The sequence below is a fragment of the Uloborus diversus genome, chromosome 3 (genome assembly GCF_026930045.1).
Source record: "Uloborus diversus isolate 005 chromosome 3, Udiv.v.3.1, whole genome shotgun sequence".
NCBI lineage: Eukaryota > Metazoa > Arthropoda > Arachnida > Araneae > Uloboridae > Uloborus > Uloborus diversus.
Window position 1 is genome coordinate 88,715,085 of NC_072733.1, and position 23,411 is coordinate 88,738,495.

A 23,411-nucleotide genomic window follows, 5' to 3' on the forward strand; every position below is an offset into this window, starting at 1 on the left:
AAATGTTCTTAGCTTTATATTAACAAGATTGGTTTAAATGACGGGTTAAAATTTAATTAAGATTAAAGCTGCTTTAAAAAATGAAGAATATTTAAGTAATACAATTTCTACTCAATCGTTGGAAACATTTTTTCTTTAGCATTTCATAATGAAAATTTATACAACTTTGAAAAGTTAATAAAACATTTAAAACTCCACTTACGTGGTTTAATGAAGGTTTTCGCCGAAGAATGGTTAAGCAAGAGACCAAGATCCGATCTTTCGTTTACTGTACTGATACTGCTACTTGCACTTTCACGGTCAGAATCTGAAAATATTAAGATTTTCAACTGAGCAAGACTTTGTTAGAAATTCAAACTTTGCATAAAAATAACCAGAGAGTAAAAAATTATTTTACAGATCACAGTCCCTTTGCACAACGTCCGTTTTACTTTTTTATGGTTTTTGATGAAATGAAGCATCATGCAATATTATTGATGAAGTATCATGCAATATTATTGATAAACAGAGGAAGTCACTCATTGTTTTATTTTAAAATACATACAATCGCCCAATTCTAGCAGCCCTTATGCATTCACACTCCATAAAGGATGTCTCAAATTTGAGGGAATATCTTACACAAGATTTCCCACACGCGCGTTACTTTTTAAACGCCAAACCCGAACACCTTTCTGTTCACAGATAGTTCATAAAAAGATTCATCACTGAACATAATACTTTTCCAACCTTGTTGCCCCTGTTTGAGCTTTTTTTTTTTCTCCAGGAGAGTCGTGCACATTTCTGCTTCATATGTTTATCTTGGGTCTTACTTCGTCGATCCGCAATTGCAACTGCAGTTTATGCAACCATCCAAGTGTAGTTTACGTGGACACGATAACTATAGATTATTTCCAACACTTATGGACGTAAGAAGCATTTTTTCAACGATTATTTTGGACGATTCACTTTAATTTGGGTTCATCTCTTTCAGTTGAAACAATTATTTTACCATATTTACTTCAGCTACTTTTTAGTTAGTCAATCCTTCTATATTTCTTTACATACCGTAGATTGTGAAACATTTATTTGAATTGAGTTGGATTGTTTTTTTTTTCTAACTTTGAGCAATAATACAGTACGTAACTTCGTTTTTTCCATATTTATCACCTTGACAAACCATTTTGAGCAATAAAAGGCTTTTAAAAGGGCGTAAAATTATCCGGGCACCAAGCTTCATACTTGTGACAAACTATCAGTTAACAGGTATGCAAATATTTTCGCTATTTTTTAAAAAATTACATGGAATGATTTGATTATTCAAATTTTTTGACCCGTATACAAAATCAAAATAATTTTCAATCTGTTAATGATCCATAAGTTGTTAAAATAATACCTGAAAAGTTGTTGAAATTGATTTACCCATTTATGAATAACGTGTTTTATTCCTTTTAATTTGCAAGCGTTTTTTCCCTGACTCAGGGACAAGTTTTGTTCAAACAGTTCAGATATTCTATTATTTTGAATTTGGGTTGCACAACATTTTATGATTATGAATGGAAATTACTCAGAAGCCTAATTTTTATTGAACCTCATAGTATATTAAAGTATTTCATTCAAAAAACCATGTGTGCAGAGGTAGTGCTTCATTCATTAGAAATAACTTTTTGAAAAGGAAGATATTTTGAAAATTTTCATCATAAAATTCTGAACATGAAAGTTTGAAATAAATTTTAACATTAAGCAAAGTTTTCCGAATTCCTCTTTCTGCAGTCTAAATATGTGAGAAGAAATGCAATATTGAGAAGCAAAATACTTTCTTGCACTAAAATTGTCAAAACCCTGGATATTTTTGTAAACCAGAACTATTACCCTGGACAATACATGTACTTCAAACCCAGGTCGGTGGTCCCGGTTTCCGGACGTACGGTTTGCCCAGGCCCTCGCAAGGAGAACAGAAGTGAGTCTCGTCCCTTCTATCTCTTCTAGCCTCCTTAATCCCTAGTCACAGGGCAGTCTATTCCAGCTCTCCGAGCATTTTTCTTGTAATGTTCAATAATTGAGATGGAAGGTACTGGTGTTTTTATTGGAAATATTATTCCAATTAGTTTCAAACAGTTGGAAGTTAGTTTAGTTTCAAACAATTGTGTTTTTATTGGAAATATTATTTCAATTAGTTTGAACATTTCCAACAGTTTCTTAATTTTTGAAAAAATCCGCTACAGGATTTTATCAGAAATTAAAAAACTGTCATCATTAGTGAAATTAAGAGAAAAAAGTAATGAATAGATGAGAAAAAAATGTAAAATAATAAAATTTGAGATTGGTTCAAATGTCAAATCTTTGTGTAACAGAAAAAAAAATTTAAATATATTCAGGGCTCTTAAAAGGTTATCATAAGGATGATGTTGTGAAATTTTTAAGAGTAAAAACATGTGCTACAGCCACTTTGCCTTCAGATGTCTGAGTAAGAATTATGAACATCGATTTTTAAGATTAATTTTACCACTTTTTAAGAGTAAAAATGTGTGTGCTAAAATTACATGGAATGGCATTACATTAGGCATTTGCCTTCAAATGCCTGAATAAGAATTATGAGTATCGATTTTGATGCTTAATTTGGAGTTTTTAAACTTATCAAGAAATGAGCATGATTACGGCATTTGCTCACGTGTATTTGTACTGAGTATGCGGTAACGAATTTGATAAGTACTACTCTTTCTTATACAATCAATTTTTTAACCAATTTTACATAAAACGCTCTTTTGTATCACTTGTTACCGTGCCAATTCCTAGAATAGTTGATTTTATGTTTGGGTCAGTTGGGGTAAAGGGAAATGGAATTTCAATGTTTTAAATATACGAGTAAATTATTCTCTTTCCTCTGGATGAATTGAGAGATCAAATTTTGTGCATTGTGGCCAAGAGCCCACTCTCTAAGAGTAACTAAGAGCACCACAGTTTAAGGGAATGCGAAATGATCATATGAATTGCGTTACGTGTATGAGTTAAATTCCTTTTTTTTTTTTTTATGGGGAAAGGGGGAGCGGTATTTTCCTTTTGCATTCGCAATTCGGATTTTTATTTTAATTTTTTCTCCTAAGACAGTGGTGCCCAACCTCTTTTTTATATCCGAAGACCGCACCACATATTAAAATGATTCCCGCGGACCAGAACACATGTAAACTTTCAAAATGTTTAAAAATTTCTTTAATAACATGGGAAAATATGGAAAAGGAAATTATCTTAATAACCGATAACTGTTGTTAGCAATTACTATGCTTTTTTTTTTAAGTGCATCTGTTTTTTTAGAAACCAATTTCTGAATATTTGGTTTCAAATTTGTAACATTGTCATCAATCGTGCTTTACAATTTGTAACATTAACAAAACTATGGGCCACACGGATCAGCTAAGAGGGCTGGATGTGACCCACGAGGAGGAAGGTTGAGCACAACTGTTCTAAGCGATGGGGAATGGTCAAAGAAATTGCGTTGCGTATTTGAGTTAAATTCTTTTTCTTCCGAGGAGCGGGATTTCTCTTTTGTTCTAGATGAATGTGTTTTTTAAATTTTGTCCTTTTTCCCGCGGGGAAAATGAGAAAGCGGGATCAATTTTTAAACGTTTTCGTTAGAAAGATCGGATCACTAATCGATTGGAGTTCGCTAATCAATTCTGTTACGGTAACGTTGTCTCTTAGCGAGTTTAGCAAAATCAGTAGAGTTGCGGGATTAGTTTACATTTAAATGCTAAACGTAGTTTAATGTATTTGCTGCTTATTTGGCGAAAAAATTTTAATTGCAAATAACTGTTTTTAGGTTTTTTAAAGATTGTTTATGCAGTTTAGTTAAAGAAAATTATTATTTTACATCATAGAAGGGTGGAGGGATTTTGTTTATTCAAGGGACTTTTTTTTTCTTTTCTCAAACAATAGCTTTTCGACAGTCACATTCTTTTTTACACGGGGAGGGGGGAGCGGGATTTCCCTTTTGCTGTAGATGTACTATATTTTTAATCACGTTGTTTTTCTGCTGGAGGAGAGGAGAGAGCGGGATTTTCATACAAATATTTTTGCTGAAAAGATCGGATCGGTTATCGGTTAAGTTACGGTAGCGAGTTCACTTTGCGAGCTAGGCGATAAGGTGGAGGCAAGTTGGTGGACTATTTTACGTTTCAAAGCAACTGTTAATGTAATTCCATGATTTTGTGAATTATTTTAAGTTGTAAAAATTTTTTTCATGTTTTTTAAAAAGTGTGTACGTATTTTAGTAAAAGATAATGGATTATTTCAGATCGGGGGGGGGGGGGGGGGTATTTATTCAAGGGTTTTCCTTTTTAAGTGCACGGACATCGCCTTGCAGAAACTACTAGTTGATAATAAATAGAGTATTTTTATAACTTACTTCACAAGAAGGTCCAAAAAAATTCACAGCACAAAAATGAGGCGCATTTGTGTCTTTACGGGGTACGTTCGAATAGACCAACCGGTTAACCCGGATTCACCGATGTCTAACTAGCGTTGTACTAGATTACTGGTCAGCCGATCGTGTATGAAAACACTCTATAGGCACTCACCGCATTACTACTGGCGTCATCAAACGTCATGAAATGAACCGCCCGGGTTACCCGGTTGCTCTGTTTGAACATAAACCAAAGTTATATAGTTGGCAGTTGTTGCGGGTGAGTAGACTTTGCAGGGTTTTTTGTCTATGTCGCAGCACTAGTCATTAGAAAATTACAATGAGCGATATTTGGGCCTCCTACTTTGCATGTAAATTAATGTTAAACAGTTGAATGTCAGTATTTTAAAATTTAATTTATAATTGAAAAATTCCGTCACTTACTCACCAATTATGTTCCGAAAGTTAATTTACAAAAAAAAAAAAAAAAAAAAAAAAACATAATAGTACCTAACTGGATACAGTTGCAATACATCTAATATATTTCTAAACACTCTAAATTGAGAGAAAAAAAAAGTGACATGGATCTTCAAGTGTTTCAAGGAAAGGATTTTTCCTCTGTAGTTTGTCATTGTTTTCAGATCTATAAATCCGGTTTTTTCATTAATTGAAAAGATAAGCTGTTCATTACAAAATGATGCGTGAACTAGCCATGTCACACAGAATGTTTCCCTAAAATCAATAAACTCTGAAAAATAATTTTTCATCTGTGACTCCTAAAAATGTTTCCTTGCTTCTAAGATTTTTCAATTTTTGTCGGACTCGCTCAACACCATACTCTGATTGGAAATGTAGCTTAACACAAAGGATTCTGGAGGTTCACTCCAATTTCCCTTTGCTGCATTCTTGAATCCTCTTCATTGTTATTGTATTACTTCTAACTACAAACCAGCTCTGTATTCTTTTAGTACTTACCGCATCCTGAATATCCTGATGCTGGGCTTGGACCTTGAGTATCAACTGCGAAAACATTATGCCATCGAGAGCATTTGTCCCATTCGACATCTTCTACCAAATCATGGTCAGAAGGCAATAGGTGTTGATCCTGAATTGCAGATTGTCCACCTTAATTATTGGAAAGAAAATGCAGGATATAAAAAATGAAATTTATAGCTTATATAGTATAATAACTAAGTGCCATTTTATACGTAAGTGAGGATGTTGTAAAACGATAAGCTTCATGGTTTTGCCAAGCAGCATGAACTGAGTTAGAGAGTTGCAATACGTATTATAAATCAAAACTTTAACGTGAATATTATACTATGTTATTATACACTCACATATTTAAAGCTATTTAATAATATTGAGCAATTATGCACATTATTTATTATTATGTGTAAATAAATAAGACTCATTAAAACATAATGAACGACACATTAAAACATGATCATTATGAACATTTTAAAGTAAAAATAGGTATAAACATTACCATTAACATTTGTGGGGTCCCCGATCCAATGAATGTTTGGGGAAGCTAGAAAATATGTTCTCGGGCTCATTTTTTTTATTATTGCTCGTTAAAGGTGTTTTTTTTTTTTTTTTTTTTTTTCAGGCTTCAGAATTTTTTATTGTGTTGCTGAATATTTAAAAACCGCATCCTGATAATTTGGAAAAAATCTAATCAATGGAGAAAAATATAAATATAATCGAAAAAAAAGGTCAATTCATTACCACTCTCTCCTATGTAGAGATGCAAAAATCTCACAGTTTTTGAGCTACGGGAATAAATCCGAGAATTCCGGGAATAAACCCGGAACTTGGACGAACATTCAAATTTTTGGTAGTTAACTCACTTCATGTTTTTCCACGTTGATTCTAGGCTTAAAACATGATTATGTAAGTTTTTTTTCAGATGACATCGTCCAAAAAAACAAATAATAATAATAATAATAAATAATAAAAAATAAATAAATAAATTTAAAAATAAAAAAAATTGCATGTCCTCAGTATAGAAAAGCTGTTAAAATTGAAATCAAATTAAAACAAAAAATGTGCTTGTTGTGAACAAGTTTTTTTTTTTATTTTTATTTTTTTTTTTTTTAAGAAATTCAAATTCTTGAGTGATGTAAAAAAATAACTACGTAAGCAACTTTTGCTGATGTGATAAGTATTATGAATGATAATGACTTATCTTCATGCTATTTATTAAAGAGTGCTAAATATACAAATAAATCATTTTAATGTTTAATTACAGATTAGTAGTGCTCATAAAATGTTAAACATTCAAACCAATGAGTTAAATATTTAATTGCAAACCAATGAAAAATTAGTCAGTTAAGGTAGTTATAATGCTCGTAACAGTCTATTTGGCATACTTTTTTTTAGAGAAAAAAGTTACATAATTTGTATTTACAACAGCAAAAAGCGGTACAATTTCAAAATCGGGAAGGAAAAAGGTTAAAATATAAAAAAGTTTTCCTTTCTTTAAATTACTTGAAAATCTCCAGGAACTTTCAAAATCTCTCTTTCAAAAAACATTGTTTATTCCCGGTAATAAACTTAATTCAGAACCAACAGTTTCATTTATTGCATATCTGGACTTAAGTTATCCTTAATACCAAAGGATTCTGTTTATGAAATAACTCACTGTATTGGGCAATCAAATACTGCAAGGTATCGTAGAGGGCACTTCCGTACTGATTGTCGATGGAGCAAAATTCGTGTCTTGTCATTCTGCATAGATCTCGTCCTGTCAGAGTATTGAATATGAGCATATTTACATCCAGGAGATCAACTCTATTTTGCGCTGCCCAATGGAATATCCAGTCTATTACCTCTGCTGATTGCCATTGGTCTGGTGGTTTGAATTGCCATGGTTTATCGGACTCTAAATCTCCAATATCTGAAAATATTTGCAAAAGAACTGTTTAATAATACTTCTTACTTGTCACAGAATGACTCTTACATTCGATTGTCATTGAACCCGTGACTACATGACGAACAACTTATTTAAAAAATGTTACGAAAAGTGATTGATACAAAGAACTAATACACGGGGACGAAATATGGCCACTGTACCCTACAAGAGTTGTATGAAATATGAAAACAAGCCAATCAAAAATAGTTTAAGAGGACTAAAAAAAGTCAATTACGGAAAAATAATCATGAACATAAATCACAGCCGAAATGTCTTAAAAGAGTATAAATTAACAATGAGATCTCACATTTTAAACCCCCCAATTAATGTTAGCAAGTGTTTTATTCTTTCTCTCAGAGAGAAGTACACTGTTAAAAATTTTCCGGAAAATTTACGGTAATTGTTACTGGCATCCATGTTGCCAGTAACTATTACCGTAAAAATCAAATGTTACTGTAAAATTTTACGGTTTCCTCGGTAGGCCACAGCAACCAATTGGCGCTGGGATCGCTTATTTCTCCGGTATAAATTACCGTAAAAATCAACGATGCGTTAGCGATGCCATTTTACAGTAACAATTACCAGAAAATCTTCCTGAATTTTTAAGTGTAGTAGAGTCAAGATTCTTAATTTCTCGCAGAACCGATAACAATAATTCCCGGAACTTTATAGTTCCTGGTAACTTTGTTAGGAATAACTTACATGGTTCCATAGAATTCAGAACCTATGATTCTTTTTATTAAATAGCTTAAAAAGGAAAATCAGTCTGTACACAATTAGTGTTTCCATTTAAAACCGTACTTTTTTGAATCGTAAGGTCATTTTTATTTATAGGCAGCAACTTCATATATTCAGTATATTATATTGCTTACGCTTGTTTTTATTAAAATAAATTAAAATAATGTTATTTTTAAACATATGTAGTAGTTTTATTTACTAAATTGAGACCTTTAATTCTTTCGTTCTTTTAATGCTGAACATAAAAACATACATTTGCAACACACCTACACTACTTGCACACCTACAACATAAAATTGTTTTTGTCTAAATAATTTTGGACTGAAAAAAAAATGAATATTGAAAAGAGAAGCTATGAAAGTAGGCAATGCAGCTAGTCACTGACGGAGTCTATAGTTAAATTATGTTATGAAAGAAAGATAGCAAACCAGCTCGTCACGAATGTTGGCTATAAGAGCAGAAAGTTCTGAAGCCTAGAACTCGGAACCGGGTTGGCGCAAAATTGTTACATGAGAGGGAAACATATAGACAAAGGAGGCTTTATTTCATAACCAACTGGTCACCAAAAGTGGCTTTTTATTCATACGTATTAAAATTCGTAAATATTTCAACGGTTACTGCTACAATAATTGTAATTTGTTGATGCAAATAAATTGTATTTTTAATGAACGAAGTTAGTAGAAAAAATTATCATTATCGTGCAAATCATGGGTATTAAATCACTATCCAAAATTATAAATACTTCAAGTAAAAAGACCTTATTTCATAGAACACTATTTATTAAACACTGAAAAGGATCGAAGTGAGCGACCGGACCTCCAAAATCGTGAGTTTTGAAAAATTTCAATGCTCGTATTTAATTTTTAAGATTTTTTAAATTTTAAGCTTACTATAAAATTGGGTATGAAATTTTCACAAAAAGAGTTTAGACTGTCATCTCTCTTTATTTTTAAAAGAAAATCCTAAAGTAATCCTTAAAACAGAATAAAAACACAATTCGCTGCCCCGAAATTTTTTTTTTACAACTTCTCTTATGTAACGTAAAACCTGCTGGATTTTCTGAAACTATAACCAGCACAGGATAAAGCGGCAGCGAATCCCTTCGACGATTAAAAATTACCATTTTGTGACGCTTGCTGTACATGTTTAGCATGTGCACGGTAGAGTTTCAAATGAAACCATTTGGAGTGAAACATTCTAAGGGGTCTGCATTCAAGATTTATCAGTATTGACGATATTAATCTTAAGAAAAATACCCATACTAATTTTTCTTCATTTTTTTTTAAATTTTTTCTCCTACATATGAAGTAATGCTTACTAAGAAACCATACGACAGTGAAAAATTGAATAGAAATCTAAATAAGTAGCAATCGAAAGAAATGTTTTTGGACTTGTAAGTTATTTGCCCTTGTGTCTCCGTTACCGAAATAAGAGGTCTTAAAGTCTGCTGAAGTTTTAACAGAAGTCACCAAATTTTGCGAGTTTCGATGAGAAATGGAAGATAACTTTCACACGCTTTGCAGATGGATGTTCTCTTACATGTAGACGGTGTGTCACCTATTGCCAACCATTTATCGTCAAGTCTTTAAATTAGGCCCCTTTTCCCAAATTTTCGGCAGACTTTAAGACCATTTTTGCTTCAAAATAAAATTTTCACTATGCTGTTTTGATTGCTACCTTTTCTTTTTTTTCATCGTGTGCTTCCCTGTTTAGAAATAAAGATACAATATATTCAAGGTCGATGGTCAGTGTATCCAGAATTGTGCAATTATTCCTCACTGTAAAGAGTTTCATTGTAAAATCCATTGTTTTATACAGCAAAATAAGTTTCGTATTAAAAAACTGTTTGAAGCAATATTTCTCGAAAAACACAACTTACCGTCAAAGCTAAATGGCCTTTGGCTGGGTAGAAGATCTTGAGGAGTACTTGGAGGCATATGGTCATTGCTCTCAAACACGATTGGTTGGAGATCACCGTAAGATATTTTCCCATTCTCTTGTTCATAAAATCGAAGTTGCTCATCCATATATATTGCCTAAAAATGTACAGATTGGTGGTAATTAAATTATTGAGTAGAAGTTTCGCTCCAAATTTCATTTTTAAATCATCATGGCAACAAAAAAATAACTCTCTGACTTAGATATGTTTAGAATTTTTCTATTTCATATAAACGGAAATGTATTTGTATGCTTTTAATATGTTACGTTTCACTTCAAGGAGCTTAAAATAAACCAATAGGAAAATATCAGAGCTCCAGGTAAAAAAAAAAAGTGTTAATTGTTTAGCAAAAAATTGTTTAGCTACAAAATCAGAGGTTATTACATTATATGTTCATAATTGGCTGCTTACTTCAGTCAAACGGCTGGAAAAATACTTAGCGATACTGATTAATCTTGAAATTTCAGATTTGTAAAGAATATGTAATTTCATATCTTAATTTATTCCTGAAAAATAGACACATTTTATGAGTCTCAAGTAAAAACAGCCTTCAAGTATGAAGAAGTGCCTTTTTTTCCCTGTGGGTACACATGATATATATATATATATATATATATATATATATATATATATATATATATATATATATATATATATATATATATATATATATATATATAATCTTTGCCAAATTTGGCACAGAGGTCCTTTGATGCTTAAGAATACACACAGAGGGTTTTCGAAAGAAAATTCACGAAACTGAATATTTACTCCTATTAATAACAATGACTGAATTTTTAGAACTTAAAAATAAAAATAATAAAAAAAAAGATGCCTTGATTTGAATTCTGAGTAATTCTGAGTCATAAAATTGCTCTTTTCTACACTTAGACGAGAATTTTTTAACTTTCTTTTCTTTTTGTTAAAGCTTTATTGTTGAACATGCGTCACTTGAGGCAACTTTTATTTTTGATGTAGAACGTGCAACTCCTACTATTATTGTACGTAAAAGGAAAACCACTGAGGAACGATGCTTTAGATATTTGAACTCGTCAAGGAAAAATAATACTTTCGATTGTTTAATAAAGTCGCAATGAAGTGAGTAACCATAAATAAATTGTAATCGAAAAACCGAAAAGAAAGTTTTCTGGTATAGCACAAGGGGATGCACCACCACCATTCCCCCCTCCCTTTCTGGCTACATCACCGACTCTTCTAAACTATCCGAAAAACAAGTTTTTGTTGGTTACAAGTTACTAAGCTCCACTTTCAAAGATAAAGTAAAAAAAGAACCACAGGCTAGAACAGAATTTTTGCTTTTTTGACCATAAAAACGGACTAAACGTAATCTTATCCCCTTCTGAAATTTAACCATATCCCTTTCCGAAAATGCTCTTCGGCTACTCCGCGCGTGAAGCAATGGAAGTTTAAGAGCAAATTCAGAGGAAAAAGAGTCATAACTTCATTAATAGATGGCGCTGCTCTCGCTTCGGACGACTGATCAGTGGGATTTAGTTGTCCCTAAACTTGTTTCGAATCTTATCCGTGGAGTGGAGTAGTGAGCGGAGCTGATACTTTCTATATTTCCTTTTATTTTCCAAAAAAGTATCGGAATATTTGACAAACAATCATTGTTTTTCACTTGACAGCACAGCTTCAAACGCACACAGAGCCTTTTCTTTTTTCTTTTTTTCAACCGACAGAGTATACTGTGTTGTAGATGCAAAATAAGGATACCAGAAGAACTTAATCAGTATTTTTAGAGCCTCCGTGGTTTGTAAGGGCCATTACCAAGGGTGTGAAAGTGAGAAAGGGGAGGGGGGGGGGCGCTACACCCTCTTCAATTTTTCGAAATGGTGCCGCCATTTTCCTTTTGGTGATGAAAAAAAAGTCATTGAATTGAAATAATAATAATGAATGAACAAATAGAATAAAAGAGACAATTAGTATTTTTTTGTGAAATTAAAAAAAAAAAAAATACAATCTTTGAATACTATATAGGAATATTCAATATTCCATGTTTTAAGTTACCTAACTAACGGCCGCCGACAAATACAGGTCTCAAACATTTTTGATCGAAAAAAGGGTTCAGTGCATAGTGTAAAAGCAAGACACTCTTCAGTTTAATAAAATATCATATAAAAACATAATAGCTTCATAGAGGACATCGACATATTCGCATTTATAATTTTTCAGTTAAAATATCATCATGAAAAATCACAGCTAAATGGAGAAAAATTCATGGGCCACCGAAAATTGTTTTAAATAGAAAAAAAAAAAAGTAAAATACTGTCGGGAGCGAGATTTAGAATATTGTAATGAATAGTCATATCCAGCACTTCTAAGTGTTTAAATGTAAATAACGAAAGTAAATTAAAATTTATCAAGAGATTTGGTAGACATGATATGCTCGTATAAAATAAAATAAAGTGAAAAAAAAAAAAGACCTGGTATAACTGAAAAGTACCATATCAGCCCAAATGTTAAAAAGCTTTTTTCTTTTTGCTGGGGACGCAAGAGCTTCTAATAGTTTATAAGCGTAAACGTTATCTGTAAAATTAATGAGCAGTAACTTTTTTTTACAGCAATTAATAGAGTTAACTCATAGTTTCCTTTGTGAAACTTTGGATTTCATGTCTTCAGCTATAGCACCCACTAAATTTTAACTTTTATTGTGATCAAGTTTTGAAAATTCTTCATTATTGGTTTTTGAAACATTGAATATTTCAGAGCTTTCTCCAGGTTCGAAATTTTAGGATCTTCCGAGCGTTGAAAACAAACAAAAAGGCAAATTTTCTAGTGTTTTAAAACTTTCCAATTTAGTTTGTTGACTCACATGGCGTCCTAAATGTATTTTTACTCTTTAAGCGCCAGTGGAGAATACAAGGGGGGGGGGGGTCATGATCTTCTCCAAACCTGCGATAATATTTCAATGTTTGCTTTAAAAAAAAGTTGATCGAAGCCATAAGAAAAAGTAGATATTTTTTTGAACTCAATTTTTGGGGCATTACATGAAGGGATACAAGGAGAGGGGAGGGTCATGGGGGTCGGGACCCTCCATCCCGCGTAATCTGTGACAATACTTTGTAATCTGTTATAAGATTCATTGCATTTGAGCAGCAAAAATTCCTACAAAAAAAAAAAAAAAAAAAAAAAAAAAAAAAAAAAAACTGACCGAAACCACGAGAAAAAGTAAATAATTTTTGAATTCCTTTGTTTGGGGGCATTACATGTCATTTTTCTATTTATATGTAGACAAGTAAACAGCTTTGCTTGAGATAGTTTTTCTGCGGCGCTGTCTTCAGGCGCCAGTAAAATGAAAAGTAACAAATAAGTGTCTGCCGCCCTATCGCATTTTATACAACAAATTTAATCGCCGATGGTTATTGTAAAACTATTTCCAGAGCTGCAGGTATCCCTTCGATTGATAAAACATTTGATTGTGTAAATATTTTTTCATTTAAAGTCTCTTCATTATTCCTTTCTGTTGTGATTTTTAGATAGTTTCGTTTTTGTTCGTGCTGAGTTTATTTATAAATGAGCTGTGAATAGTTAATTAGTTTAAATCTTTGTTTTGGACTTAGTGTCGTGCAAGAAATGTAAAATTTTAGTTTCGTGTTAGCCCAAAACCTCGTTTTACGAGGGTTCCCATAAATTAGCCTATCGTATTGCAAGGAAAGTTAGTTGAAAAAAGGTGCGTTTGTGAGAAAATGGACTACCTTTAACAAAGCATTCGGATGACCAAACATTGAGTTGTCTTTTTTGAAAAGTTAAAAAAAAAAAACCCTGATGTACCCAAAACCAATGGATGGAAACAAATCTGGAGCTCCTGTATCAGACTCAGACTGCGACGCCTTCATTCACCTATGATTTTTCTACAATTGAAAAGAAACAGTCGGTGAGTATTAATCAATGTCCGAATTCTATTCCAAAAATATTTAATTTTTAAATAGATTTTCGCCGCATTTTTTACTATTTCTTTAAGTGAAGTTTTAATAGTATTTTTCTGCATACAAGATGTATGTGTTGTGTATCATGCAAATTTACAATCAAAAATGGTTGTGTGTTCCGTGTCGAGTATTATGCAAATATTTAATCAATATCTAAATTTATCATGTTCGTAATATTTATTTATTGTGTTGGCTGGCGCGAATACTGGTCTAAAACAAGTTATAATACAATTTAACTCACAATTAGGTCATTTTAACGAATTAAATTTTTTTCAAGTTTTATTGATAAGAATTTAAGTATTTAATTTATAGTAGTTAAAATTAATTAAGTTTTCAGCCAACTAATGGCCGATTTAGTGCTTTTTGTTGACAGTTAAAGAAACTTAAGTTCAAGAAAATTGTCGGACGTTAAGACTACATTCTTGAGCTTGACTCCCCCCCCTCCTAAAATTAAATTCTGTACCCACCACTGTTAAGCTCCATAAGTTTCGAGGTAAAAAAAAAAAATAAAAAATCGAAGTTAGCGGTATTTTCAAAAAAAAAAAAAGATATTTTTTAAACAATTACTTGTTTTGCTAACATTATGTTGTCTCAATAGCATAAAAATATATATAATTTATAACTTACTCGTATTTGATAAATACAATTAATTTGAACTTAGGACTCACATGACCCATTACCATCTTCAAAGGGTAAAGTGCTTTAACCGATTGCAACAAATTAACCAAATCTTCGGAATCATTCTCAATTTAATTGAAGATGCCACAGTGAAGGACAATATTTGTTATTTATTGTGCTACGTAAAATCGCTTCATTGTGAAATAGTAGAGTTTTACTAAGAACCAAAAAATTCGCATGAAAAGCAAAGATAATAGCAGGAATATACATGTATTTTATATTATCTACCTTAACTCTGTATCTGATTTTCCAACTTCTTTCATCGACTCTTGCATGTTTTTTTTTCTTTTCAAATAGGTCTATTTTAAGAGCAGCTACTGTTATGAAGCATTATGTTGGATTCGAATAGTTTTCATGTTTTCAAAAAAAAAAAAAAAAAAAAACTCTTTCGGTGAACTTAAGGATTAATGTTTGTATTACGAAGAAAAAGAAAATAGAAAGAGAGAGAGAGAAAAAAAATATGAGTTTCAAACCAACAGAAAGATCTCTTAAATAACTTCATCAAGCAGGCCCGGCTCCTGGGGTAGGCGGCTTAGGCGGCCTAGGGCGGCCGATTTTAGGGGCGGCAAATTTCGAAGTTAAAACATTTTTTTTAAATTTTTAATATGAATATCTGCTTCAACATTATAAGATTTTCACATCTTCAATGCTTAAAAAAATAATAGAGTGTGTACCAGTGCCTGTATATGCAAGACATACACTGGTGTGCAAAAATTAAGGACGAAGTCGAAAAATTAGCATATCAGCTGAACGAAGAGGCAGAGCGGACAGAAAGACCAACCAGGAGATTAAGTAAGGTGATGTACGGTAGCACATGCGCAGATATACAGGCAGACGTAATGGGGGAGTGTCTGAGTAGTATAAAGCATGTTGTCGGTGTAAGATCAGTATTTCTGGCAAAGAGATTGCACGCCGTATAGCAGTTAAAATCACACCAAGTTGCTGCCTCAGCGAGAAATGGCGAATAATCAATCTGTTAGACGACATCTGGATGTTTTACCCGAGGTCGAATCATTGGGAAGTTGGAGGAAGGCTGCAGTGTGACAAGTGTGGCTGCAGAGTTCGGAATTTCTCACAGCATCGTTCCACGACTTTGAAGACAATTTCAAACTACAGGAATATCCGGGGATTCAGTATTGGTCGTCCACGAGGAACCACACCCGCATATGACCGGTATATTGTCTTACAGGCCAGAAGAAACAGGCGGCAGACAGCGGGAGAAATCGCTAGACACACGACACAGGCGACTGGACGACCGATATCGCGTTTTACCGTGGCCAGAAGACCGCACAGTGGTGGTCTGTTTGCACGACGCCCTATACGGTGTGTACCTCTAATGCCTGCCCATCGGAGAAGGCGTTCTCTGTGGTGCCGGGAACACCGGAATTGGAGAGACAATGAATGGGGACGAGTACTCTTTACAGATGAGAGCAGATTCAGTTTGAGTAGTGATTCTCATCGCATACTCATCTGGAGAGAGCGGGGGAGCCGCAATCATCCCTCGTACATCATTGAAAGGGACAGGTATGGAGGTCGCGATGTTCTCGTTTGGGGAGGCATCATGCTTGGTAGTCGTACAGACCTTCACATCTTCGACGCAGGTTCAGTCAACCGGACCCGTTATTGTAACAGGATTCTTCTTCCATATGTGCGTCTTTTTAGAGGCGCTATGGGTCCGCAGTTCTCTTCACAGTAGCTGCCGAACAGCTCTTAGAGAGTGAGGATATTGAACGTATGGATTGGCCGGCACGATCTCCGGATCTCAATCCCATCGAGCATGTATGGGATTTTCTAGGCAGACGCTTGGCAGCTCGTACCTTACCACCAGTAACGATTCGGGAGCTTCGATTGCCTACGCAAGACGAATGGGCAGCAATGCCTCAACAACTCATTGACACCCTCATTCTCAGCATGGGCAGACGTTGTGAAACCTGCCAAGCGGTCGGGGAAGATCATATCCCCTACTAAAGACCGGATGTTTCTTGCTGGACACCCATCACAGGGATGTTTCGACCTTCAGTCGCAATTGCGCTCCATGCTACTTTTTCGATAAAGCTTCTTTTTATCCCTCTGATTTCTCTTTCAGTACGTGTTGCTTATATATATATATATATACATTACACATGTCCTTACGTATTGGGGATCTTACGGTATTAAATGTGTTGATTTGCAAAGCTTTTGTACAAAGTTATATTGAAAAAACCGTCTCGTCCTTAATTTTTGCACACCAGTGTAGTTCGGAATTTAAATAGAAATTTAATTTAATTTTAGAGGCGGCGAATTGCGTGACTTAAAAATCTTTTGAAAATATTTATGTCTGTTTCAGTGCCATAAGATACACTACTTTAATGCTAAAAAAGATACTTTAAAGTGTGTACCAGTGTTTGAATATGCAGAACCTAGTTAGGAATTTAACTACAAACTCACTAAAATTTTAAGCACTTTACTATTATTTTAATTTTATTAATGCATTTTATATTATTATTATTATTATTATCATTATTTTTCAATGGGGGAGGGGGGTGGCCCTTTTCGATATCACCTAGGGCGGCAAAACTACTACAGCTGACCAGGGTCGTCGGAAGAGCTGACGGCGACCGGAGCGAAAGTTTCCTGCCCCCCCCCCTATACACACAGAAAAATCAAGTTAGTTATAACATCAGGGCATAGTACATACTTGACTCAATTACACATTGATAAACAGAACAATCAAAGAGCTATGCATAATACAAATTAAAACACAAGCAATGAATTTGTTTTTAATATTTGTGAAACATTAATGCCCCAAAAACTTTTCGAAAAACGGAAATATTAAAAATCCAACTAGATAAAAAACAAACAATTAAAACTGAATTGGTTATTCATTTTGATCAAACTAAGAACACGACTATAATTTGCTGATTATAAAGAGAAAATGTATTTATCGAAGTAAATTACATCAAAATTAAATTTTGATCTGAACTCATCCAATGATTCGTTTAAAGAGTTTTTTGGTTTTACTTGTACCAATTTAATATCAGCTTTCTTATATGTTATAAACAAAGATGTTATTCCTTTGCATCAAATATTTGTAAGCTTTAGGGAGAAGCCCACAAATACTAAACAACACCGAAAATCGCTCAGAATTGCGTTTTTGGAGTTCTAATTTCGAAAAATCACTGGCCCTAATATTATAAAATATGGCCTTACAAATTGCGTTTCAAGACTTGAGTTTAAGAAAATAATCGTGCAAGGGCCCCCATGCCGCCTTTCTTTAATATCACAAGCAATGGGTTTTTCAAACGACACTTAAAAAAATGTAAGCGGGATAGCTCCTGAAAGTAAAACACTGCTTAAATTTTTTGACCATAATTTTGAACAATTTTCCTGGGAGATGCTCCAGATCCTCCTATCCAAAAAATATTTAAAGTTTGTCTAAAGCTGCGTTTTTGAAACTTCAATTTCGAAAACTTCAGGGGGGAGAAGGAATTGATTTTAATCTATTTAAAAAAATAATCGATCGGAAACAATCTCTGAGCTCGCTCCCTTACCCTAACGTCAATAAACATGGCCTGTACGAGTAATCGCGTTTTAAGGCTAAAATTGCGTTTTAAAACTAAAAGTTTCAAAATTTTGAATGGACACCTTTTGACCTATCCGACCAATCAAAAAAACTTTTTTTTTTCAAAGTGACCCCTTAAAAAGTTTTTCTCGTTACGTCACTGCATGCAGGGGCAGAACTCAAGCAAATTTGGTGCGAACTATTAGACAAAAGAGAAGTGCCTTTTGTTTGATTCTAAACAGTTTTATTCTCAGAAATTGTATCTGTTTCAATGATACAAAGGAAACGAATGTTTTGGAGACTGAGAGACAGGAATATTTTTGTGCCATAGAACAAAATAGAGAACCATTGCAATGATTATCTATTTTGTGTGTCTATGGCTGCGTATCTATGATACCTGAAATGAGGGGGCACCGCAAGGCGCCTCTAATTTTATACAATCAGGGCATTTTATACGAAGAGAGGCACCGCAAGGCGCCCCTCATTTCGTGTGAATGTCGTCGTGTTCCGTTGAACCGAGGGGTGCCTTGCGTCGCCCGGGGCGGTTGCCCCGCTCGACCCCCCCTTCAGGACGGCCTTGCAGCCGGCCCTGTCATCAAGCAAATGCAATCATAAAAGTTAGTTAAAGTACATTAGATTTTATTAGAGTTTCAAAGTTCTACAGTTTCGCTACCCCTTTCTTTTTCTGGGTGTAAAAAGAAATGACCAAGTATGTGGCACGTATAAAAACACTTCGTTTAGTAATTTTAATATTTTTGTGAGTAAAATGGTAAATATTTAACACTTCAAAACTCTTTGTAAAATATAAATAAAAAGTGTTCAAAAGTGCTGCAATTTTAAATGTCAAAAACGAAACTATTGATTTTATTTATCTAAAGCTTCATAACAGCTTAGACGAGAAAATAGTATACCGGAAGAAAAGCATAAATCAATAAGACTTTGGGAGTATTTACGACTAAAAAATACGTGGGGCTCCATACACGGGGCAAAATGATAATTAAAACATTTTTGGAATCAAACATTTAGCATTTAATTATAGAAACAGTTTTCTTCAAGAGAACGAATAAATTAATCAATGAATAAATAAACGAAACAATAAATAAACAAATAAAAAATGCATAAATGAGCATATAAAAGAGAGTAAACAAAATAGTTAATTATTAAGAAAATAGTTGAGTGAATAAATAAATACGAGAATGGAAAAATAAATGAATGTAAATGAAGTAACTAATGAATGAATACGTAAACTATTCATTTTGACAAAGAATAAATAAATAAATAAACTATTTAACTTTAACCGTAAATTATATGGTTTCACCGTTTGGGTTGCACTTGACAAATTGTGTTTAAAATTTAAAATGAAATCACTTTCAATTTTAAATAAATACTGCACTGAACATCATCAGATCTGAACTAAAATTTGAATTGTTAATAACAAGAACGTTATCATTTCATTTAAAGAAAAACCTATTTTGATATCTTACAAAATATCATAATATGATCATCAAATTTCGAAAATGACTTGTATTATCTTTTTCCTTATACCTTTAGAGGTACTTATTTTTTAACTACGAATCAGGTACATATTTAATAACCCAGCTAAAATGTTGACAGATTAGCGACGCTGCAAGCGATGTAAAATATTTCTCTATTTCATTTTGCCTCACATTTCCTTACCTATCGCTCCGCGGGATAGTAGTGACACTTTACCAGAAAAAGTATTGGAGAAAATCAAAGATTTGTGGAACACTGCTCAGAACTGATTTATTCTTAAGTACTAATGTGAGCAAAAAGTTTATGATGTTGTGTTTACGGTTGGTTTTTGTAGTAATTTAAAATTATTCATGTATAATTAAAGTTTGAAACATTTTCCTAAAAATGCGAAATTTTAATGGATTTGAGACTCTTGATTATGTTGTTTTTACGGCACTAATCATCAGTTATCTAAGTCAGCCAGTATTGTAGAATAAAAAGTACTAAGTACACATTTTAAATCAATAGTTCTCCCCTTTTCCTCAAACTTTTGACATATGCCACTTCTGCTGCAAGTATGTGATTTACTTTTGAGTAATATGAGCGCATGTAGTTTGGAGAAAAATATTAGAGGGTGTATCTTAAGTTATTGAAGAGGTTCAGATAAGAAAAAGTATAATGTCAACGAATAAGTGCAAAAAACAAGCATCTAAAGAATGTAATTAACCAGAACAATGTCTAAAGTTATTTAGCAAAGCTGAGTGCAATGAAGAAAGTATTACTTTATTTCCGTAGATGCCACCTTAGTCTATTTTGTTGAGCATTTAAATTAAGTGCCGCTTCTAGCTTGTTCTCTTAATAATGCCCGATTAAAAATACGTTTCGTAGATAGCAAACGTCAAAAGTTATGTTCATTTGGTGCAGATACATCCAAAATGTGTTTTTTTCCATAATTTCATTACCCCAGAGGAGGAAAATCGTCAAATCAGACGACATTGAATAAGGGGGCTTGACTTTCCTTAAGGCGGCTTTTTCCTTGATCGCTTTCGGTTGCCATTATCTTTCGAATGAATGATTTTCCTGTTCAAATTGTATATTGTTCAAGATAATGCTTTTTTCGATAAACAAAACGAAGCATTTTCTTACTCATTGGCTTTTCATGATGCATAAAAATAATGGAAACGTTTTGGGAGGGACATTCTTTTAGTTATAAAAATAAATAGGTGCTTACCTAAAAATTATTGCTCAACGGTTACACGGAAGTCATTATACTTCGAGTAATGCGCTCCATTTCTATGCTAAATTAGTAAGTTTTCTACATAAACAGATATATATATATATATATATATATATATATATATATATATATATATATATATATATATATATATATATATATATATATATATATATATATATATATATATATATATATATATATGCATATCAGGTACCGCCAGCCCCTGCTCGTTTCGCTCACCAGTCCAATAAAGTTTTAAAATTATTTCAAGAAAATTTTCTGAAAATCTGAGAAAGTAAATGGTGTAAAATAATAATACTAATATATTATTAAACATCGATGGGTAGGTAGGTGCACGCAAGAGAAAATTCTCTGTCGGAGAATTTTTTAGGGCAAAAATTTTATTTAGAGTTTAGAAAACGTAATGTATTATACACATAATAAAAAATATCAAAAAACTGTTTTTGGAATTTGCTCTTAAAAAAGGAATGAAAAGTGTCTATATGTATTCAATATATGTATTTTAGGGCTAGGACTAGCTTTCGTTTTTAACTTTTTTATCTCCTGTATTTGAAATTGATGAACGTTTGGGTGTTAAATGTTAAAAAACTGTTATCGGGTCATTCATTCCATGTCAAGTGTGTGTGATCCAAAATTTGGGAAATTTTTCCCTCACCTTTTTGTATTTCTTTGAAATTTGGCTCATCGATTGTACCCCTCAAGGTAATCAAAAATCCAAAATTTTAGAATTTTATTTTTTTATTTATGAGACTTCGATTTTTAGAAAAATCCTCTTTTTTCAATTATGCTTGAATATAAAATGGATGATAACTCAGCACCAAATATAGATAGATAGATTTGGTAAAAAGCATTTTAAAGGACATTAGTTGCTGTGTAATATGATATGCAGCATGACTGATTTCATAAAAATTTCATTTTTAAAAATAAAATTTAAATTTAAATTTCTCAGAAAACGTATAATGATTTTTTAAACAAAGTTCTCAAAATTTTGTGAGTATTTTATCTTTGTTTGTGCAAAACTTCAAGTTGAGATCTCAATTGGATCATATTTTTATGAATTTTTGAATAAAATTTGACTAAAGAAATAATGACATTTTTCGGATTCTAATTAGTTAAATATGGGGTTCCCTTACTGGTAATGGTGTAGTGAGTTTTAAGTAAACATGGCTATGCTTTAAATGAGCTGGCGTTAACTTGTAGACTGGTAACCCCCCCCCCCCCCGCACCACCACTTTTAATCCTTTTTTTTTCAAAACAGTTTTCAAAATGTAAAAAAATAAAACAAAAATAAATTTAAAAAAAATGAATAGTAAACGTATTAAAAGTTGGTAAATGTTCTTCTTCAAAGCAAGAAAAAGTCCCCCCCCCCCGAACCACCATTTCTTTCTTTTTTTTTCCAAAACTGTTTTGAAAATGTAAAAAATAAATAAATGAATAAATTAAAACAAAATGAATAGAAAACGTATTAAAAGTTGGTAAATGTTCTTCTTTAAAGCAAGACGAAGTACATTACCCCCCCCCCCTACCCAAACATACGATTAACATTGTATTAGTATCACGCCTGACCTGATGCTTTTTTTTTTCAGACCAAGTGTTTCTTTTTCAATCCGAACTTCACAAAGTATACTTGATTAATTCACTGTCTGATAAGGAAAGTTATGATTCATTTCATCCCCTACCCCTGCACCAACCTTCAATTTTGCAGGGAGGAAAGAAATCTTTTCACACTAAACTAAAAATAAATCTAAGTAAGTATCAGATCATATGTCTGTCCGCATAAAACTGTCTTTCTACAACATTTGGAGGGCAGCTGTTTTTTTCTTTCCTTTAATCCTAGTTTTCTTTTTAATTTCAGTTGTAAAGGAGAGTAATGCAACGAGATCTATTTATGCATATATTAAAAGCAGTTATAGATCAAACAAATTTTGCTGGTTTGAGCATAACCTTCCATGTTGTTAAGCTTCATTCCAGATTGCCCCCTTCCCTCACCCTACCGTCCCATTTTCCGAAAGAAAAAACTGCAAATGAGTGGTTCTATTCGTCTGTTAACGTTTTTCTGACTTTTAGTTTTTTATGACCCCCCCCCCTTTATAAACCTTAGTCACTACTGATGTTTCGCAGCGTGCGTCCCAGTTTATTATGATTATAATTCTTGCATGGTTGTTTTTTTTTCTTTTTTTGAATACAGTTTTGAAGAAAGAAAAAAAATAAAACATAAAAAGTGGTTGTGTGGCGGAGAGGGTACCAATCTACAAATTCATGTCAACTCATTTCAAGCATATTTATGATGAATTACTACTTACTAGATCATCCCTATTAAGAGAACCCCATATTTAACTAGTTAGAATCTGAAAAATGTTATTATTTCATAAGTTAAATTTTATTTAAAAATTCATAAAAATATGATCCATTGAGATCCCAACTTGAAACTTTGCACAAATGAAGATAAAATACACACAAATTAGAGAATTTTTTTTTAAAGAATTCATTATACGTTTTCTGAGAAGTTTAAATTTAAATTTCAGTTTTTAGAAATTAA

At 32.8% G+C, this 23,411-nt stretch overlaps 1 protein-coding gene across 2 annotated transcripts in view; it reads right to left on the reverse strand.

Moving 5' to 3' along the window:
• The window catches only part of LOC129219458 (ETS homologous factor-like), a 140,866-nt gene that overhangs the window by 36,107 nt on the left and 81,348 nt on the right, over positions 1 to 23,411 (reverse strand). For both annotated transcript variants that reach the window (XM_054853855.1, XM_054853854.1), the window contains exons 3-6: positions 9,910 to 10,066; positions 7,023 to 7,277; positions 5,351 to 5,500; positions 203 to 307 (exon numbers count right to left, since the gene is read on the reverse strand). In XM_054853855.1, the coding sequence (XP_054709830.1) occupies positions 203 to 307; positions 5,351 to 5,500; positions 7,023 to 7,277; positions 9,910 to 10,066 (667 nt within the window). The remainder of the gene's footprint in view (positions 1 to 202; positions 308 to 5,350; positions 5,501 to 7,022; positions 7,278 to 9,909; positions 10,067 to 23,411) is intronic.